Raw genomic sequence first — 15022 nt, 5'->3', positions numbered from 1 at the left:
ATACATCATTGTTCTCCTACCTGCCACATGTTGCAAGCAAACTGAGCTCAAATCCTGTGATGAGGTCCCTGGATTTTCTGAATTGATGGTACATAGACTATATTGTATAGCACTTTAGATTGGAAAAAGTAATGTTTTTTCCCCAAATACGTTACTTCGTTAAATATTTGACTCATTTTAATAACTGTATTCTAGCACTTTATAAGACCTATTTTGTGAAGTGTATCCTTATCAACAATATGTTCTTTTTTTAGCAATTAATGGAATTACCTACAATTTGCAAGGCTTAACGATGTATGAAGGTGAACTGGTCCGATGGCATTTGCTGAATATGGGAGGGCCAAAAGACATTCATGTTGTTCATTTCCATGGACAGATCTTCGTTGAACAAGGAGAGCCAAAGTATCAGCTTGGTACATATACACTCCTTCCAGGTAAGTATTAGAATAAATTCTAAGGTGTGATTGGTATAATCATGACAGACTGTAACAATGTAAGGAAGAATAGAAGTTGGCTTTGGGCACAGGGAGAAAAAGTTTGAGGGCACTAACGGTTCAATTGCCAGTGATGGTCAAAAACTCATCACTTTGCACCTCCCTTAAGGTGCAAATGTGCACTTATTTTAAGAGGTGGGAAACAAAGATAATGTTGTCCTCTAAAACTGGAAGGATGAGTAAAGTTACAGACAAAACATATATGGTATGGGCAAATATCTTCCCCTCAGATGGGCAGAGATGTATATGGAAGATGAATAGTAGTATGATCTATAGCGCAGTTGACACAGTGGTGATAGTTGCTGCTTTCTCTGCTATGTTTAGCAGGTTATTTAATTTTTCTGGATCAGGTCATAGCATGATCTTTAGTTTAACATCCAGCCTAACTAACATCAACCTAATCATAATGCTACCACTTCTGATATGTTTCTTTCTTCCATTTTTTTCAAGGCTCTTTTCAAACAATTGAAATGAAACCACAGAGACCTGGCTGGTGGCTTTTAGACACTGAAGTGGGGGAATATCAGCAAGCGGGAATGCAGGCATCCTATTTGGTTCTAGAGAAAGGTACTGAACTAAGGTATTTTTTGTCTGGAGGAGCCAAGTTATAAAGTCATGTCTACACTTTCAGGATCGCTAAAAGTAAATTTGGGAGATGTTTCAAGGAGGAGGTGGAGTGATTACTGTAAATTTATTCTAGAAGAAAAAATATGCAGCCTTTAGCATACTAGTCATGAACTTTTTTTTTTTTTTTTTCCCTCACAGTGACCAGTAGATTAATCTATTGAAATAAAATTCAGAAATTTATTTGGTCTTCTTTGGGAAAAGAGTGGTGATGTTACAGTATTATTAATAATTGTTCTGAGTGCTGTTTTAGAACATTCCACCAAGATGTATATTGGAATAGACTGCTTTTTAAAAACAAACTCCTTGATCTCTCTCTAGAGTGCAAGATTCCAATGGGTCTGGCAAGTGGAGTTATACTCGATTCACAAATCAACGCTTCACATCATATAGGTGAGTTAATAGTTGAAAAAGTCCAGACATGCTACTGAACATCCCTAGCAAAGTATTGCAGTTCCATATTTTTTTTACATCTCATGATACATCGTAAAAGATCAGTTCATTAATGAATCAACTGTCAGGTTAAAAAGCTCTTCAATTCTGCAGGCAGAGATCATGACCTGTACTAGGTGGGCCTCATCATTGTATTCTAACACTGTTCTGGGTCTTCTGTCAGCGTTATAAGCCTGAGAGGGAGTCCTCTGTCGTGGGCCTGCTGGATGACGTGGAACAAATTTAGCTTCATATTTTTGTCCTCTGGGTTCCCTGCTTGAGAATCAACACCAAATGTTAAAAAAAAAATAATATGAGATTTGCATGTGGTATGAGCTGTGAAAGTGCAAAGTGTATCTGTTATGAAAGATTTGGGAAACTAGCATCTAGAGCAGTCACAGTCTTTGATTTACCAAGTTTATTCCTGGTATAAAATTGGTATCATTTGGTAAGAGATACTGATAGAATTCTACATAGACAGAGGCAAAAGAAGATATACAGGTTGTACACACAAGAAGAAACACACCATTTCCCTTGAAATAACAAATAAATTACCTATTTTGAAGAATTGATTTTGCTGCGGATGTAACTGCATTTTTTGATATTCTCCTCCCCTTCTTGTCCCATCCCCTCCCAGTGTTATGAAGGCTTGAAAGCTGGTTCGTATATATTCAACATCAGTTCTTAACATGGAAACTTCCTTATGCATAGGGGAACTCTGCCATGAATATGGCAATATAGAGCATATTTCGTCTGATCCTGCTTACAGCCAAAACTTGTTTAGCCAACTCTAGACCCTGATCCCAAATCAGTAGAGTATATTACATAAAATGCTGTTATTTTTTAAAGTCATTCTTCTAACTATAAAGCTTTGTAGGGTAATAGTTGACTTGCAGATGCTGGCTATGTCCAAATTCTCCCCCCCTTCCCCCCTCCCCCAACAGATCTGAAAAGAACTGAAGCACTTAAATTAAGCATCTCCTTAAATTCTTGCTTTATTCATATTTTCTCTGTAGACTATTGGGAACCTAAGCTAGCCCGATTAAACAATTCTGGAACATACAATGCTTGGAGCACAGTAATGAAAGATGATCTCCCTTGGATCCAGGTATAAAACAACACACGCTTGGCCATCACTGAGTCTGGACACGACCATACAATCCTGTGTTGTGATTCTGTTGTAACTTCTGTTAGAAGGTCAAGCTGCTCTTGTTCTTGTAGGGAAGACTGCTGGGGAAAACTGAGAAGATGCAGCAAGTTTGATTGGTGATACCATAAATTGCCCGTCTCCTCTGGTGTAACCCAATCTGTACTGCTGTTGAGGCTCAGATCCTGGACAGTTACCCTTACAATTTAGACTAGCCATTTTGTAGGCATATTAAGTCATTCTTTCCACTACCATTTTTTTGTACTGTCTACCTAACAGTACATATTTATTTTTATGTAGGTTTGTTGGGGGATCATTTGAAGTGTAATACTCTCTAGTACTGCTTCAGATAGTTTTGGAGGTTTTTTGTTTTTACTGGATGCTTCTATGCCCAGTTTGACACATCACAGGGAAGTGAAGCTTATGTGATTATGGCTTCAAGTACTGCATTAATCAGTTGCATCGCTTCCATCTTTCTTCTATTCCCATCACTTTTGCACCAGATAGCCAGTTTAAACCCAAATCTACAGAACATAGCTAATTTCTTAAAAATCAAATGAAAATGTGCAGTTGGGAGAAGAGAGACTCGAACTAGTGTTGCAGCGTAAGTTCAACAAGTAGCTGTTACTTTTGGCTTGCTAATGTTTGACATACTATCAAGTTAGTGGAGGTGAAGTAGGGGAACTGTAAAGAATGTTGGGAAGAGAAATAATTTGATAAGGGATGTGGTTGTGAGAAGCTGAGGTTATTGCAGGAAAGCATGCAGAGATGTGGGGCGGATGGCATATGCCAGAGAATGAGTTCCACTGCTGACAGGAACATCTTGCTAATTTTTTCTTGCGTGCTGAGCGCTTGAATCTGATGTCAGAAGGGATGGTGGCTATCTAGCACTTCAGAATGTCATATTCCATTCCTCAGCCTGAATATCCAAAACTAGAGGTGGCTTATGAAAATATGAGCCTTGACTTTCTCTATACTATTTCTGTCTATCTGTAAAAATGGAGATAGCAATTCTGCCTAGCACAGATGCAGATATTCTGAGGTGTCTTTGTAGTGCTGTGGTGAACACTGAATGGACTAAAATGGACTCTGAAACTAAATACACACAGAAATTCACAAATGATATTAGAGAAAGCATTTGTTTGGACTCTGCCATCTGTTTGTATTCCTCCTGAGAGTATTAGTATTGTGGGTACCAAAATGCAGGTCTCAAAGCAATTGTGTAGATGTCAAAGAATGACACTTACTTCACTGTGCAGTATTGACTTTATAAACATTCAAATTTCCTAGGTGGACTTTCAAAGACAAGTTCTGTTAACTGGGATACAGACACAGGGTGCCAAACAATTTTTAAAGTCCTTGTACGTCCAGAAGTTCTTTATTGCATACAGCAAAGACAAACGGAAGTGGAACACCTTCAAAGGAGACAGCTTTCAAGCACAAAAGGTCTGTACATGCTACGGGGGTTGCCACAACCTAGGTAACCTCATTAGATGATGCAGTGAGGTGATAACTTTATTTTGGTGGTCTTCAGAGACTTTAATAATATAGTGCTTGAATCAAATTATCGAATAATCACATTCAGACTAGAAGACAAATTACAAGTTGAGGAACCTCCGAGGCTGGAGTTTAGATTGGCCCTGTAACCTTGACTGTAGAGTCTGGCTTTCTCACAAACATCTCTCCCTGTTTTTATTTCTGAAGCCCACATTGGCTTTTTGAAGCAAGCAGGAAGATGAACTAAAAATTAGGCCTACCAGATCCTGTTTTCTTTCTCTTCCTTCCAGCTGTCACAACAATTGAATTTTAAACTGTCTGAAACGCCTGTAGGAGGCCCGTGTAATACGAATGGTCATACCCTGCAAGAGGCTCATTTTATGCCTAACCCTACCAAATACAGCTCCATTCCATTTACTCTGAGGTGTCTGTGGTGGAACTCCTAAACCAATAACCTATTCTCTTACCTCTCCTTTTGCCTCTACTAATGTCTTTGTACAGTTTTATATAGCACATAGCAATGGGTTGTTTATTTGAACTGAGGCCTACAGGTGCTTCTACATGTGCTAAGGTGGAACTATGAGATATTTCAAGTCGCCCTGCAGCATAGGTTGCTCTGTCACAGTGGAAGGTGCTAGTGGCATAAAAGACCACTTTCATATCAGCGTGGGCTTTCAGTTTGTGTTTGCATTATATTAACTACATGCGGATTTTTTTAATAGATTTTTGAAGGTAATTCTGATGCCTATGGTATAAAAGAGAACATCATCGATCCCCCTATTATTGCTAAGTATATCAGAGTCTACCCAACACAGGCCTATAACAGGCCTACTCTTCGCATGGAGCTCCTTGGCTGTGAAGTAGATGGTAAGAACAGATCATGTGCTGGTGCTTCCTTTCTGGCTAATTTTTGAACTAATATGTTAAATTAAGCTAAAATTGCGGGTGTTCTCAATTCCAACATTGTTGCTTAAGCTATGGCTATTCGGATGAACAGAACTACAAGGCACTTCTCTTAACAGGTTGCTCTTTGCCACTTGGAATGGAAAATGGAGTGATCAAGAATACCCAGATAACAGCCTCATCTGTTAAGACATCCTGGTTTAACACATGGGAGCCTTCCCTTGCTCGTCTCAATCAGAAAGGAAAGATAAATGCCTGGCGAGCTAAGGTAACAAGTGAAAAAGAGGGACAAGGGCAAGACAGCTACTGTTAATAAATTTGTGCTGCCTGTGTGCTCGTGGAATTCCTGCACACCATGTCCAGTGCCAAATGGACTTCACAGCTTTTACTCACAGCTTACTTCACAGCTCTTTAGCCGTCTTTTGAGAAGCCCATTTAACTCTCTTTCATTAGAGAACTTGTTAAGCTGTTAGCAACAGCAATGAAATCATATTTTGGAGCGATCAATGGTGTCCTTTGGGCCAGAGCCTGCAGCACTTCACCGCAGAGAAACAGCCCTTTTAATTTCAGGAGTTGAATACAGATTGAATATTTGGCTCCAAGCGGTTAAAGAAACCCTTCCTGGATTGGTTGATAGGCAGAGCAGCATAATGGATCTGGGGCTGCAGATTCTGTGGTTCATTCTGCCACTGTTCTGCTGAATGACTTTCAGCAAGACATGTGAGCTTCTGTGTCTGCAAAATGGAGCTGCATTTCTTTACAAAGCACCTGGAGACTTGCTGGAAGCAACTGTTTTCTAAAGTGTTTGGTATTAGTATTATGTACAAGGCACTTTGAATTTTGCTGGAAGCTACTGTTTTTTTAATTTTAATGCTGGAGAGAGACAGTCTGCTGCACCATGGTCTTCTCCATTGGCTGCAGGGGAATCAGTTCTGGTGCCTAGAGCACCTCCTCCCCTTGTGTCTGCAGGGTTGTTTCTCTCACATTTTTGTACTCCTCTCTGACAGCTCCTGTATGTTTTTATCCTTTGGTTATCACAGAGGCATAACCAGCATTGGTCATTGGCTCAGCTGTGGGTCCAGCTGGAACTGGCTCTATCTGACATGGGGCAGCTCCTGGTCTCTTCTCAGAGAAGCCACCCCTGCAGTTTCCCCCTACCAAAACCTTGCCACATAAACCTAATACAGTTATTTTTCATTATGCATAGAAAATAATGTGAAAAGACTCCAAATACACCATCTGCAGTGAATAAGTTAGTTGTATGGGTCACCAAAAATGCTTCTGACTTTTTCCTCAGATAGTCTTAACTATCTTTAAACAGGAATTTTCAATTAAGCAAATAAAGACATAGACATGTTTGCTAATAGATAACTCTTTTTATCAATTGTAGTCGAACAACAACCAACAGTGGCTGCAAATTGATCTACTCTCAATTAAGAAGATAACTGCTGTTGCTACCCAGGGGGTCAAGTCCATATCATCTGAAAACTTTGTGAAAACCTATGTTATTCTCTACAGCAACGAAGGCTCAGAGTGGAAATCCTATACCGATGGTTCAAGCTCAGTGGCAAAGGTATCATGCTCTGCTCAGACAATTCTGTCATTGCTTGGGTTTAGATTCTGAGCACGGTCAGGGCCCAAAAGCAGAATAGCCAGCCAAAAAGATATTCTCACAGGACACTAAATTGTTTGGGAGCTGGGGTTACTACAGATAACTTCATAATAGCCATCTGATTTTTCAAAGTAATTTACAGTCATGAAAGGAAAGAACACCAAATCCATAGAGAAAGCAGTAAACATTGTGATAAAAGGAACTGATGCTATTAGTAAAGGAGGGCATTCAATTTGAATGCACGAGAGCATTTAATTTGAATGAACAAGGGATTTTTGAGGACTTCTTTCCAACTTTCTTGTTTTTGCCTTTATTTTGTAATTGTTATGTTGTAACAGAGCTGGAAGGCTCTAGATACACACAGAGCAGGCACAGTATTTTATATTGTTACCTGTATCACTGTACACCAACCTGACCCACCAGGGCTGTTAGTGGAGGTAAAATAACAGAATTTTGTTTTTGTTATCCATCCCAATTAGAGTGGTAGCTTTTGAAATGTGGATGGAAACAGAGGCTGTTTAATTTGTTCAGATATTGATATTGGTGACTTAAATAACTTCGACCCAGCATTTTAGGAACAGATTGGATCTTAAATAAAATCAGAAGTTAGCCAGTCCATCCTATCCTGGATGGCTAACGCAACAGCTAGGAACCATTTAAAAAGAAAAAGCAGCTTATTTTTAATGTGCTGCATTTTTACTAATTGTGTGTTTTGTATTTGCAGGTTTTCTCAGGTAATGAAAACAGCGATGGACATGTCAAGCATTTCTTTAACCCACCCATCCTGTCCAGGCTTATCCGCATTGTTCCAAAGACATGGTATCATGGAATTGCTCTTCGGGTAGAACTCTTTGGGTGTGATTTTGATGGGGGTCTGGCTGTGAAAAGGACTGAAAAATCTGGGAGCTCTTAACCCTTCTGCATTTATCAAGCAGAGCAACTTTTTTTTTTTTTTTTTAATCCTTAAAGCAATCATACTTATTAGTTTGGATATGTGCTTCATCAAAAGACCTAATGTTTTGCCAACAAGAATTGAGGGAGTTCTTTGGCAGATGGTTCATTCCTATAAATACACACTTCAAAAAACAGCTTCTTTTCTCTGTAAAGAAATAGAAGTCTCTTCTGTTTTATATATCTCTTCTTCATCCTAAGCAGTACAATCTTGCTTTCTACTTAAAATTAAGTTCTAAATCCCTGAGAACAGAGACTCAGGCCTTAATCCTGAGCACTGATTGCCTCCATTTTGTAATGCTTCTGCAGCGTAGAGGAAGAATAGGCAGCTACAGGTGGATGTTCTCTGTACATAGTGCTTGAGATGGAAAACAAATGCAGATATGGAGCTGTCATGCTGCATTCCAGCAATGCCTAGGTAAGAAGTGATAGTAGGGGTAATCTCACCTCCATGTGTCTTTTATCTACAGTATGCCAAAGGTAGAATGCATCCCAGTATTGAGGCATATGCAGTATCCCTTCTTTGAGAATGTGGGTTCACATTATTGATTTGGTTCTTACATACCAAGCACAGTGGAAAAGCTATGGATTTCACATAGTTTAACTTAAGTGTCCTGGCAAGGGGAGGAAGAGTCAGCCATATCTTTCTTTCCCAGAAGCGAGAAGGGAAGTGATTTACCCCAGGTCATGGAACAGCAATGGCAGAACCAAAGGGAAAATCCAGAACTCCTTACTTTCAGCCTCATACAAACTTTTAGACTATGAGGAGCTCCCTGAATAGGTAGCATTGAGAACTTTAGCTGTTGAAAATACAACCTGGTGGTAGCAGAGGAGGAGCAGATGAAACTGGATAATAAACACCTGCATCTTATTTAGCACTGACAGTGTTTTCACTAGAGGAGCTACTCTTGTGTAGAGTGTACACATCTTTTTCCCAGGGTGACTACATTTAGTGAAAATACAAATGCAGTCCATGAATTCATTCCAGCAGTTTTAGCTAGGCTTTCACTAGTGTCATTGGATTCTATCCTGTAAATTAATTGCAAACCTCCCATTTATCACATGGTTTCCTTGAGAAGGGTGGAATTTTTGAAGTAGTTTGTCTTTGATCCTCATATGGTATTATCTGAGTTATTTCAGTAGCTTTTCAAATCTTGTACCTTATAGACCATTCAAAATAAAGATATAGAAAAGGAGTGTAAAGAAGTATACAACTAAAATATTTTTCCTTTTTTTTTTTTTTTTACTATGTCACAAACTTATCATTTTTCACTGGAAAATAAAGATAATACTGCAGCATGAAAACCATCAACATTTTAATTTGTATATTTGCCTTGACAGTCATACCTCTTTGGCAATAATTAGTGGAAATTTGCATCACAAAAGTAAAATTTTCTGCTCAGTGGGAAATTTCAGTGCTAATTAGAATTAATTTCAAATTGTGAAACTGTATGGAAAATTGTTTTATCTTAGAAAATATTAAGAGACTGATCTTTTAATGTTGCTTAATTTATTTTTGTTTGATACAATGATGAAATTGCAATAAAAGCCCCCTTCACTTTTTTTTTTTTTTTAAGTAATTTAAACCTGTGGAGAAAGGTTTCACCTGAGAATACAAATAATGAATGCTAGCTAACTTTGGTAGAATTAGAATTTTGTGTGATGAGTGCTAAACAAATCTATATTTAAGAAGGCCATGTTCTTAAACTAATTACTTGCTTATAACCTTTATTATATATGTAAAGTTAGACAAGTGCAGGAGCAGGAGTAAATATATTCGCATCAATGTTCCAAGTTGGAGGCTCTGCTTCTGCTTGCTTAGGGATGGGGCGTTGGTCAGTTTGGGGTCAGCTGTCCTGGTTGTGCCCCCTTTCCACCTCTTGTGCACCCCCAGCCTATTTGGTGCAGGGACAGACTGGGGAAAAAGAAAAGACCTTGGCACTGTGCAAACACTGTTCAGCAACAGCTAAACCATTGGCATGTTGTCAGCATTGTTTTAGTCACAAATCCAAAACACAGTACCATATAGGCTGCTCTGAAGAAAATTAACTCCATCCCTGCCAGGCCTAGTACAATCTCTACTCCTTACTCTATAACATTTAGATCATGCTCAGGTCCTACTACACTACAATATATCAAGATCCTCATTAACTCCTCCCTCCCTTCTCATCCTCTGATACCTACACAGATGTTGTTCCCTTAGCCTATGGTCCGTCCCTGTAAAATGTCCATTCAGTTCATAGCCCATGACACAAGTTCCACCTGCTAAAGTAGTTGCTCAGGACAGCAGAGGTGGTGCGTTGTCTTGAGTTCCTGCACACCAAACCCAGCTCAGGTCAGGTCACTGCTGCGCTTGCCTGGCTTTTTGTGAGGCTCATGCTCTGTTGGTTCAGGTGGTTCACATTGCAGTACTTCCTATAACATGCAACTCAAGTCACGGGTTCCGACAGTGTGTATCTGCTTCAGTGTGGACTTACTCAATGGTCACAGTCCCTTTGACTCCGGTTCTTGCTGGAGTTCCAGTATGACCAGTGTGGCAGCATTGCCCAGGCCACCTGCCAGCCCAGGCACGTGGCCATCACTGTTATCACAATATTCCTGGGCACAGCGCAGTGAGATGATAAGGGCTTAAACAGCAAAAGTCAAAACTAGTCACTAACAAGCACTAGACTCTAATAAGCAGTAAGGCCCAGGACCCTGCTAATTAACAGCTAAACAGCTCTAACAGCTATCAGTTCCATCTGGCACACTGATCAGGTCTGTCATTATCTTGAACCCCTTTTGCCACACTTTGGGCAGGGACCAGTGGGCAGCTTGACCCCAGCCAGCAGCAGAGCCCCCACCCAGCCGCTCACACGCTGCCCCTGGCAGGATGAGGGAGAGAACTGAAAGGGCAAAAATGAGAATAAGCTGTGGGTCGAGATCAAGACAGTTTAATAAGCAACGCTGTGCGGGCAAGCAAAGTAAAGTCAGGAACTGATTGACTACTTCCCCGTTGGCAGGCAGATGTCCACCCACTTCCTGGAAGTTGGGGTCTCAGCATGCATAGCAGTTACTTGGGCAGACAAATGCCATGACTGCAAATGTGCCACCCTTCCTCCTGCTTTCCCTCAGCTTTTATTGCTGAGCACGATGTCGTACAGCACGGAATATCCCTTTGCTTAGTGTGTGCATCAGCTGTCATGGCCGTGTCCTCTCCCAACCTCCCACCTCTCACTCCACAACCTACTTGCTTCGGGGGCAAAGTGGAAAAAAGGAAAGGCCTTGACGCTGTGCAAACATTGTTCAGCAATATCTAAACCATTGGTGCCTTGCCAATACTGTTCTAGTCACAAATTGAAAACACAGCACCCCGTGGGCTACTCTGAAGAAAATTGACTCCATCCCAGCAAGACCAAGTACACAAAGTATTTCCATATGCAAGTGGAGGGGTCAAATTCTTGGTCTAGTTTACAGCAAGATGTGAAAACATATCTGTACTGGATCTGCCAAACTGAAGGTAAGCTATGTTCAATGAGCCCTTAGGTGACTGGAAAACAAAGAATTTTTATCATGTCTATGAGGCAGCCAGCTTAGATTGAATCTGCCAAGACTTTTGGAAATACGTAGTAAAAATGATCAGGTTTGTACCACCTTTTACACACCAAAGGATGGAATCTTGTGTATGTTGAAATTAATTGTAAAATACATAAGGAGAGCAAAAACTCCTGCAGTTCTCTCAAACTAAAAAACAGAGATGTGTATCACAGCATGAAACATTAACAAACACAAGCTCTTTTGGACTAAGGGAGAAATGTAGTGTCAGAATGCAGAGTATTCACATCTTGCCAATAATTTCTTCACACATGAGTCTAGGTGGGTGCCTTTATGCTGGCCTTTTGATCCAAAGCCCCAGCGTTAACTGTTTGTAGCCTCAAATGGTATAGTTATGGAGTTGCTGCTCTATAATCTCAGCTTCCAGGAGGACACAGGGTGTCCAAAGCAGAGCATCTCCAGATGATAGTAAGGGATAGGTGCACATGAATCCCCACACTTTTCTCACTAGGTGCCACTAAGCGTTTCTTTTTGCTTTCCAGAGGTGGTGGTGGCTGGACTACAGGCAGAAGCTGTGAAACTGGTTGTGTCTGCATGTCGGTGGGAAGTGAGGAGGAAGTGCACGTAACCACAGTTGAGCAGCTCTAAAGTAGCTGCTGACAGCAGCACCGCAGTAGTTTTTTCTCCAGACCCAGACGCGTGAGCCCAGTACTCAGACAGGTTTGTACAGACTGCGCTGTGAAGTGTAGCTGTAAAGGCATAGCAAAGCACCATGGAGATACAAAGCTGCGCATTACCCATGGATTCGAGTCGATGCAGATCATGTGTCTGTGTTCAGCTACCCAGAAACCTCCTGAGATTTGCAAAGGTGAATCTGAGCTTCGGGGTACTTCACATATTAGACATCACTGAGCATGTGTGGCAAAAGTAAGGCACGCCCATATGAAGTGCCAGGAGAACTCTCCAGAAAAAGCATCAAGTAGGAATCTGGCTAGGACTTCAGGGAAAGATCCAGCCTTTTGAGCACCCTCCAGTGCACCCTGGTACGGCTATGAACACCGGTGTTTTTAGAACTGTGCTAAGGGACAAAAAAAAAAGGGGGGGATTGCAACTTCATAAGCAGTGATGCACAGGTGGTATCTTCTATGACAGGAAAAGACCTTTTGGAGACTTACCTGAAGGAGGAAGGTAAAAGCTGTGCCCATGCACACAGATGTGCTAGGGAAGACTGTTTATTACATGTTACTATATAGTACCACAAAAATGATATGCAACAGTGTCCTGGGGTGACCAATTGCTGCTTGGTATTAGTGAGTCAGTCGTTCCACTTAACGAGCATTGAGTGTTCCTCTTCTTGCTCTCACTCCTTTACTTTGTTATGTTTATTCATGTTAGTTGTATAGCATCCACCCAGTTCATCCACCCACACTTTCCTATCATTACTGTGCCCTATTCTGCACTTGCTTGTTACACCCAGTACTTGCATCATGCTTTAATTACAATAACCTCCTCTGGGTAGAGACTCCATTGTCTTGGAAGTTTGTATAGCACCCTCCAAAATGGGCCACGGAATCGTTCCCAGTGTTCCTGGGAACATCTGTAACACCTCTCCTAGTGGGACAAATGCTATGCTAAGCCCACTGGCAACTAGGTATGTCCAGAGGCACAAGCTAATTCAGTCTGATCCTTGTGCTTTTTTATTTTCAAAAAGTACTGGGTTTGTTTCTTCTAACTCTATTTGATCCACTGTTTGCTGTTCTTTATAACAGCCCTCTTTAGGCACTTATCAGGAAAATTTGTACATCAGTGTCCCCATCTGTAGCAGACTTAAGTGACTTTTCCGTTGTTTTTTTTCCCAGTAGCCAACCGAAAAACATTTCAAAAATGTTTTGCCCATAATGGAAATGCATAATGCTGTACAACGTGATCCATCTTAGACTAAGGGTTAATCTGATAACCCGTGGCAAGTGATTCCACAAACAAGTCCTTCAGCCATAAATGTCTTATTTCCAGTGGCCATGTGCTTCAGCCTGCACTGTGTCAAATGCACCGGGTGCCATAGTGTCCAGTGGATAAAGCTTCTGCCAGAGGCTTTAGGTAGCCACCTGCCTCCTAACAGCTCCTATACTTTGCAGAGGTGGCTGCTGTGTGTCCTAAGGCTTCTGCAGGTCTCCACAGCTTGGATTTTGTACTGGCTTCTCTGTCAGCTGTGTTCCAGTAAACTGCAGTGCTGCTGTTTCTTCCCCCTTGCACAGTTTTCAGGGTATGCTTGGCTTACCACTCTTGTTGAACAAAAGACCCAGCAAGTGTGAAACTAGAGGTGATGAAGACAGCACTGAAGGGGATACATGGAGGAACAATGTGGACAATAAGTCATGAACTACAGGTAAAAAGCAGAGACATTTCAATAATAGTAAAAATAATAATAATAATATGAATTTGCATGGAACTAGAGTACTAAAATGTCTTGGACTCTTGGACGTCCAGACTGTGTTGTAGTAAAGTAGAAGCAGAAAATATTTGACATTGGTTCATGCTACAGAGAAGAGCTGTTGCATTCCTTTAGCGAGGGACCTTTTCTTACAGTTCAAGAGCAATTGATCAGATGGTAGCAATACAGTGATGACGACGACTACTGACGCTCACTTTACCTCTGTAAAATACAAAATTACAAGGTACCCCCAAGAGATTTCCTGCTCTCAAAAGCCAGAATGGCTCCAAAAATGGCTGTGGCATTGGAAGAATATCCAAGCAAAATTTGTGCATCCTTATTTTTTAAAGAGGGGAAAGAATTCTAAAAGAGGAGGGGATCATGGAGATGAGTCAATTTTGTTGTCTTTCTTAATTTTTTTTTAACAACAGGAATTTACTGCTTGAGGTCCTGACATGGGAAAACACTATGTTCTTCCCTCCAATTAAATTATGTTGTTCCATTGTTTTTGATCCCAGGGAAACACATGCCCTGTGCTTGGAGGACAGGCCTATTCTCTTGAATTGGGGTGCATATTTACTGAAAATGTGACATCTTAAATGTTTGGAATTAACAAACCCTAGGAGCTTAGGAAAAAACAGGAAATAAGGCATCTGAGTAAAGTAATCAATGGCAAAGCTTTTAAATTAGCCCTTCATGACTGTTTAATTTCTGGAAGTCTCCTGTTGAGAGACCCCAAATCAAAGGATCAGCCAGGAGGATCTAGAAGAGATGGACCTTCAAAGTTGCAACCAATCTTCTGTTCTTATAGGTAGCTACACTCTATAGGCCTTGTTGTAAACTAATCATTTCAGAAATATTTTTGTTGTTGTTGTTTTTTCTGTTCACACTGCTGTTGCATTCCATTATACATGATAGTTAATAAAGTCTAATTCCTCAAATTAATTAATCAGACAAAATTATAAAAGCACAGAAATTAGTTCCTGCCTTTTCTCAGAGTTACGTCCATGCGCAGCATGGAAAAAAATCTGGTTTACTGCCTGCTTTTGGTGAGTTTCCAAGTTACTTGCACCATCTTAGTGCTTTCACCTACTGGCTTCACAAGAGCGCGTAAAGTTTTTAACTTACAGAAGCTTTTCTCCAAACAGCTTGGCAAGAATTTAAGAGAACTTTTCTCGTGCGTACATTTTATAAAATCCTCCATAATAAAATACAGGCCAGAACTGGTTAACAGTGCTCCCCTCTGGTGCATTTCTGTGTGAAACTTAATCAGAGTTTATGGTGCAGGTAAGATGTGACCTTAAAACGTTTTTGAGTCTCAGACTGTACTGTGCATTTAGATGAGTTGCTTGGATCTCGTGCCTAATCAAGCATCCCCTAAGGGTGCTTCCACCCTA

The 15022-nt window shown here is 40.7% G+C and overlaps 1 protein-coding gene across 2 annotated transcripts in view; it reads left to right on the top strand.

The window, feature by feature from the left end:
• The window catches only part of F5 (coagulation factor V), a 40565-nt gene extending 31111 nt beyond the window's left edge, over positions 1–9454 (top strand). For both annotated transcript variants that reach the window (XM_083820408.1, XM_083820409.1), the window contains exons 17-25: positions 255–434; positions 945–1061; positions 1440–1511; positions 2567–2658; positions 3988–4143; positions 4917–5061; positions 5217–5365; positions 6488–6670; positions 7434–9454. In XM_083820408.1, coding sequence (XP_083676534.1) covers positions 255–434; positions 945–1061; positions 1440–1511; positions 2567–2658; positions 3988–4143; positions 4917–5061; positions 5217–5365; positions 6488–6670; positions 7434–7622 — 1283 coding nt within the window. In that variant the 3' untranslated portion in view covers positions 7623–9454. The remainder of the gene's footprint in view (positions 1–254; positions 435–944; positions 1062–1439; positions 1512–2566; positions 2659–3987; positions 4144–4916; positions 5062–5216; positions 5366–6487; positions 6671–7433) is intronic.
• Positions 9455–15022: the final 5568 nt, after the last annotated feature.

The sequence above is a fragment of the Anser anser genome (genome assembly GCF_964211835.1).
Source record: "Anser anser genome assembly, chromosome: 1".
NCBI lineage: Eukaryota > Metazoa > Chordata > Aves > Anseriformes > Anatidae > Anser > Anser anser.
Note: the sequence above shows the minus strand (reverse complement) of the source record. Positions and strands in the feature narration are given on the sequence as shown.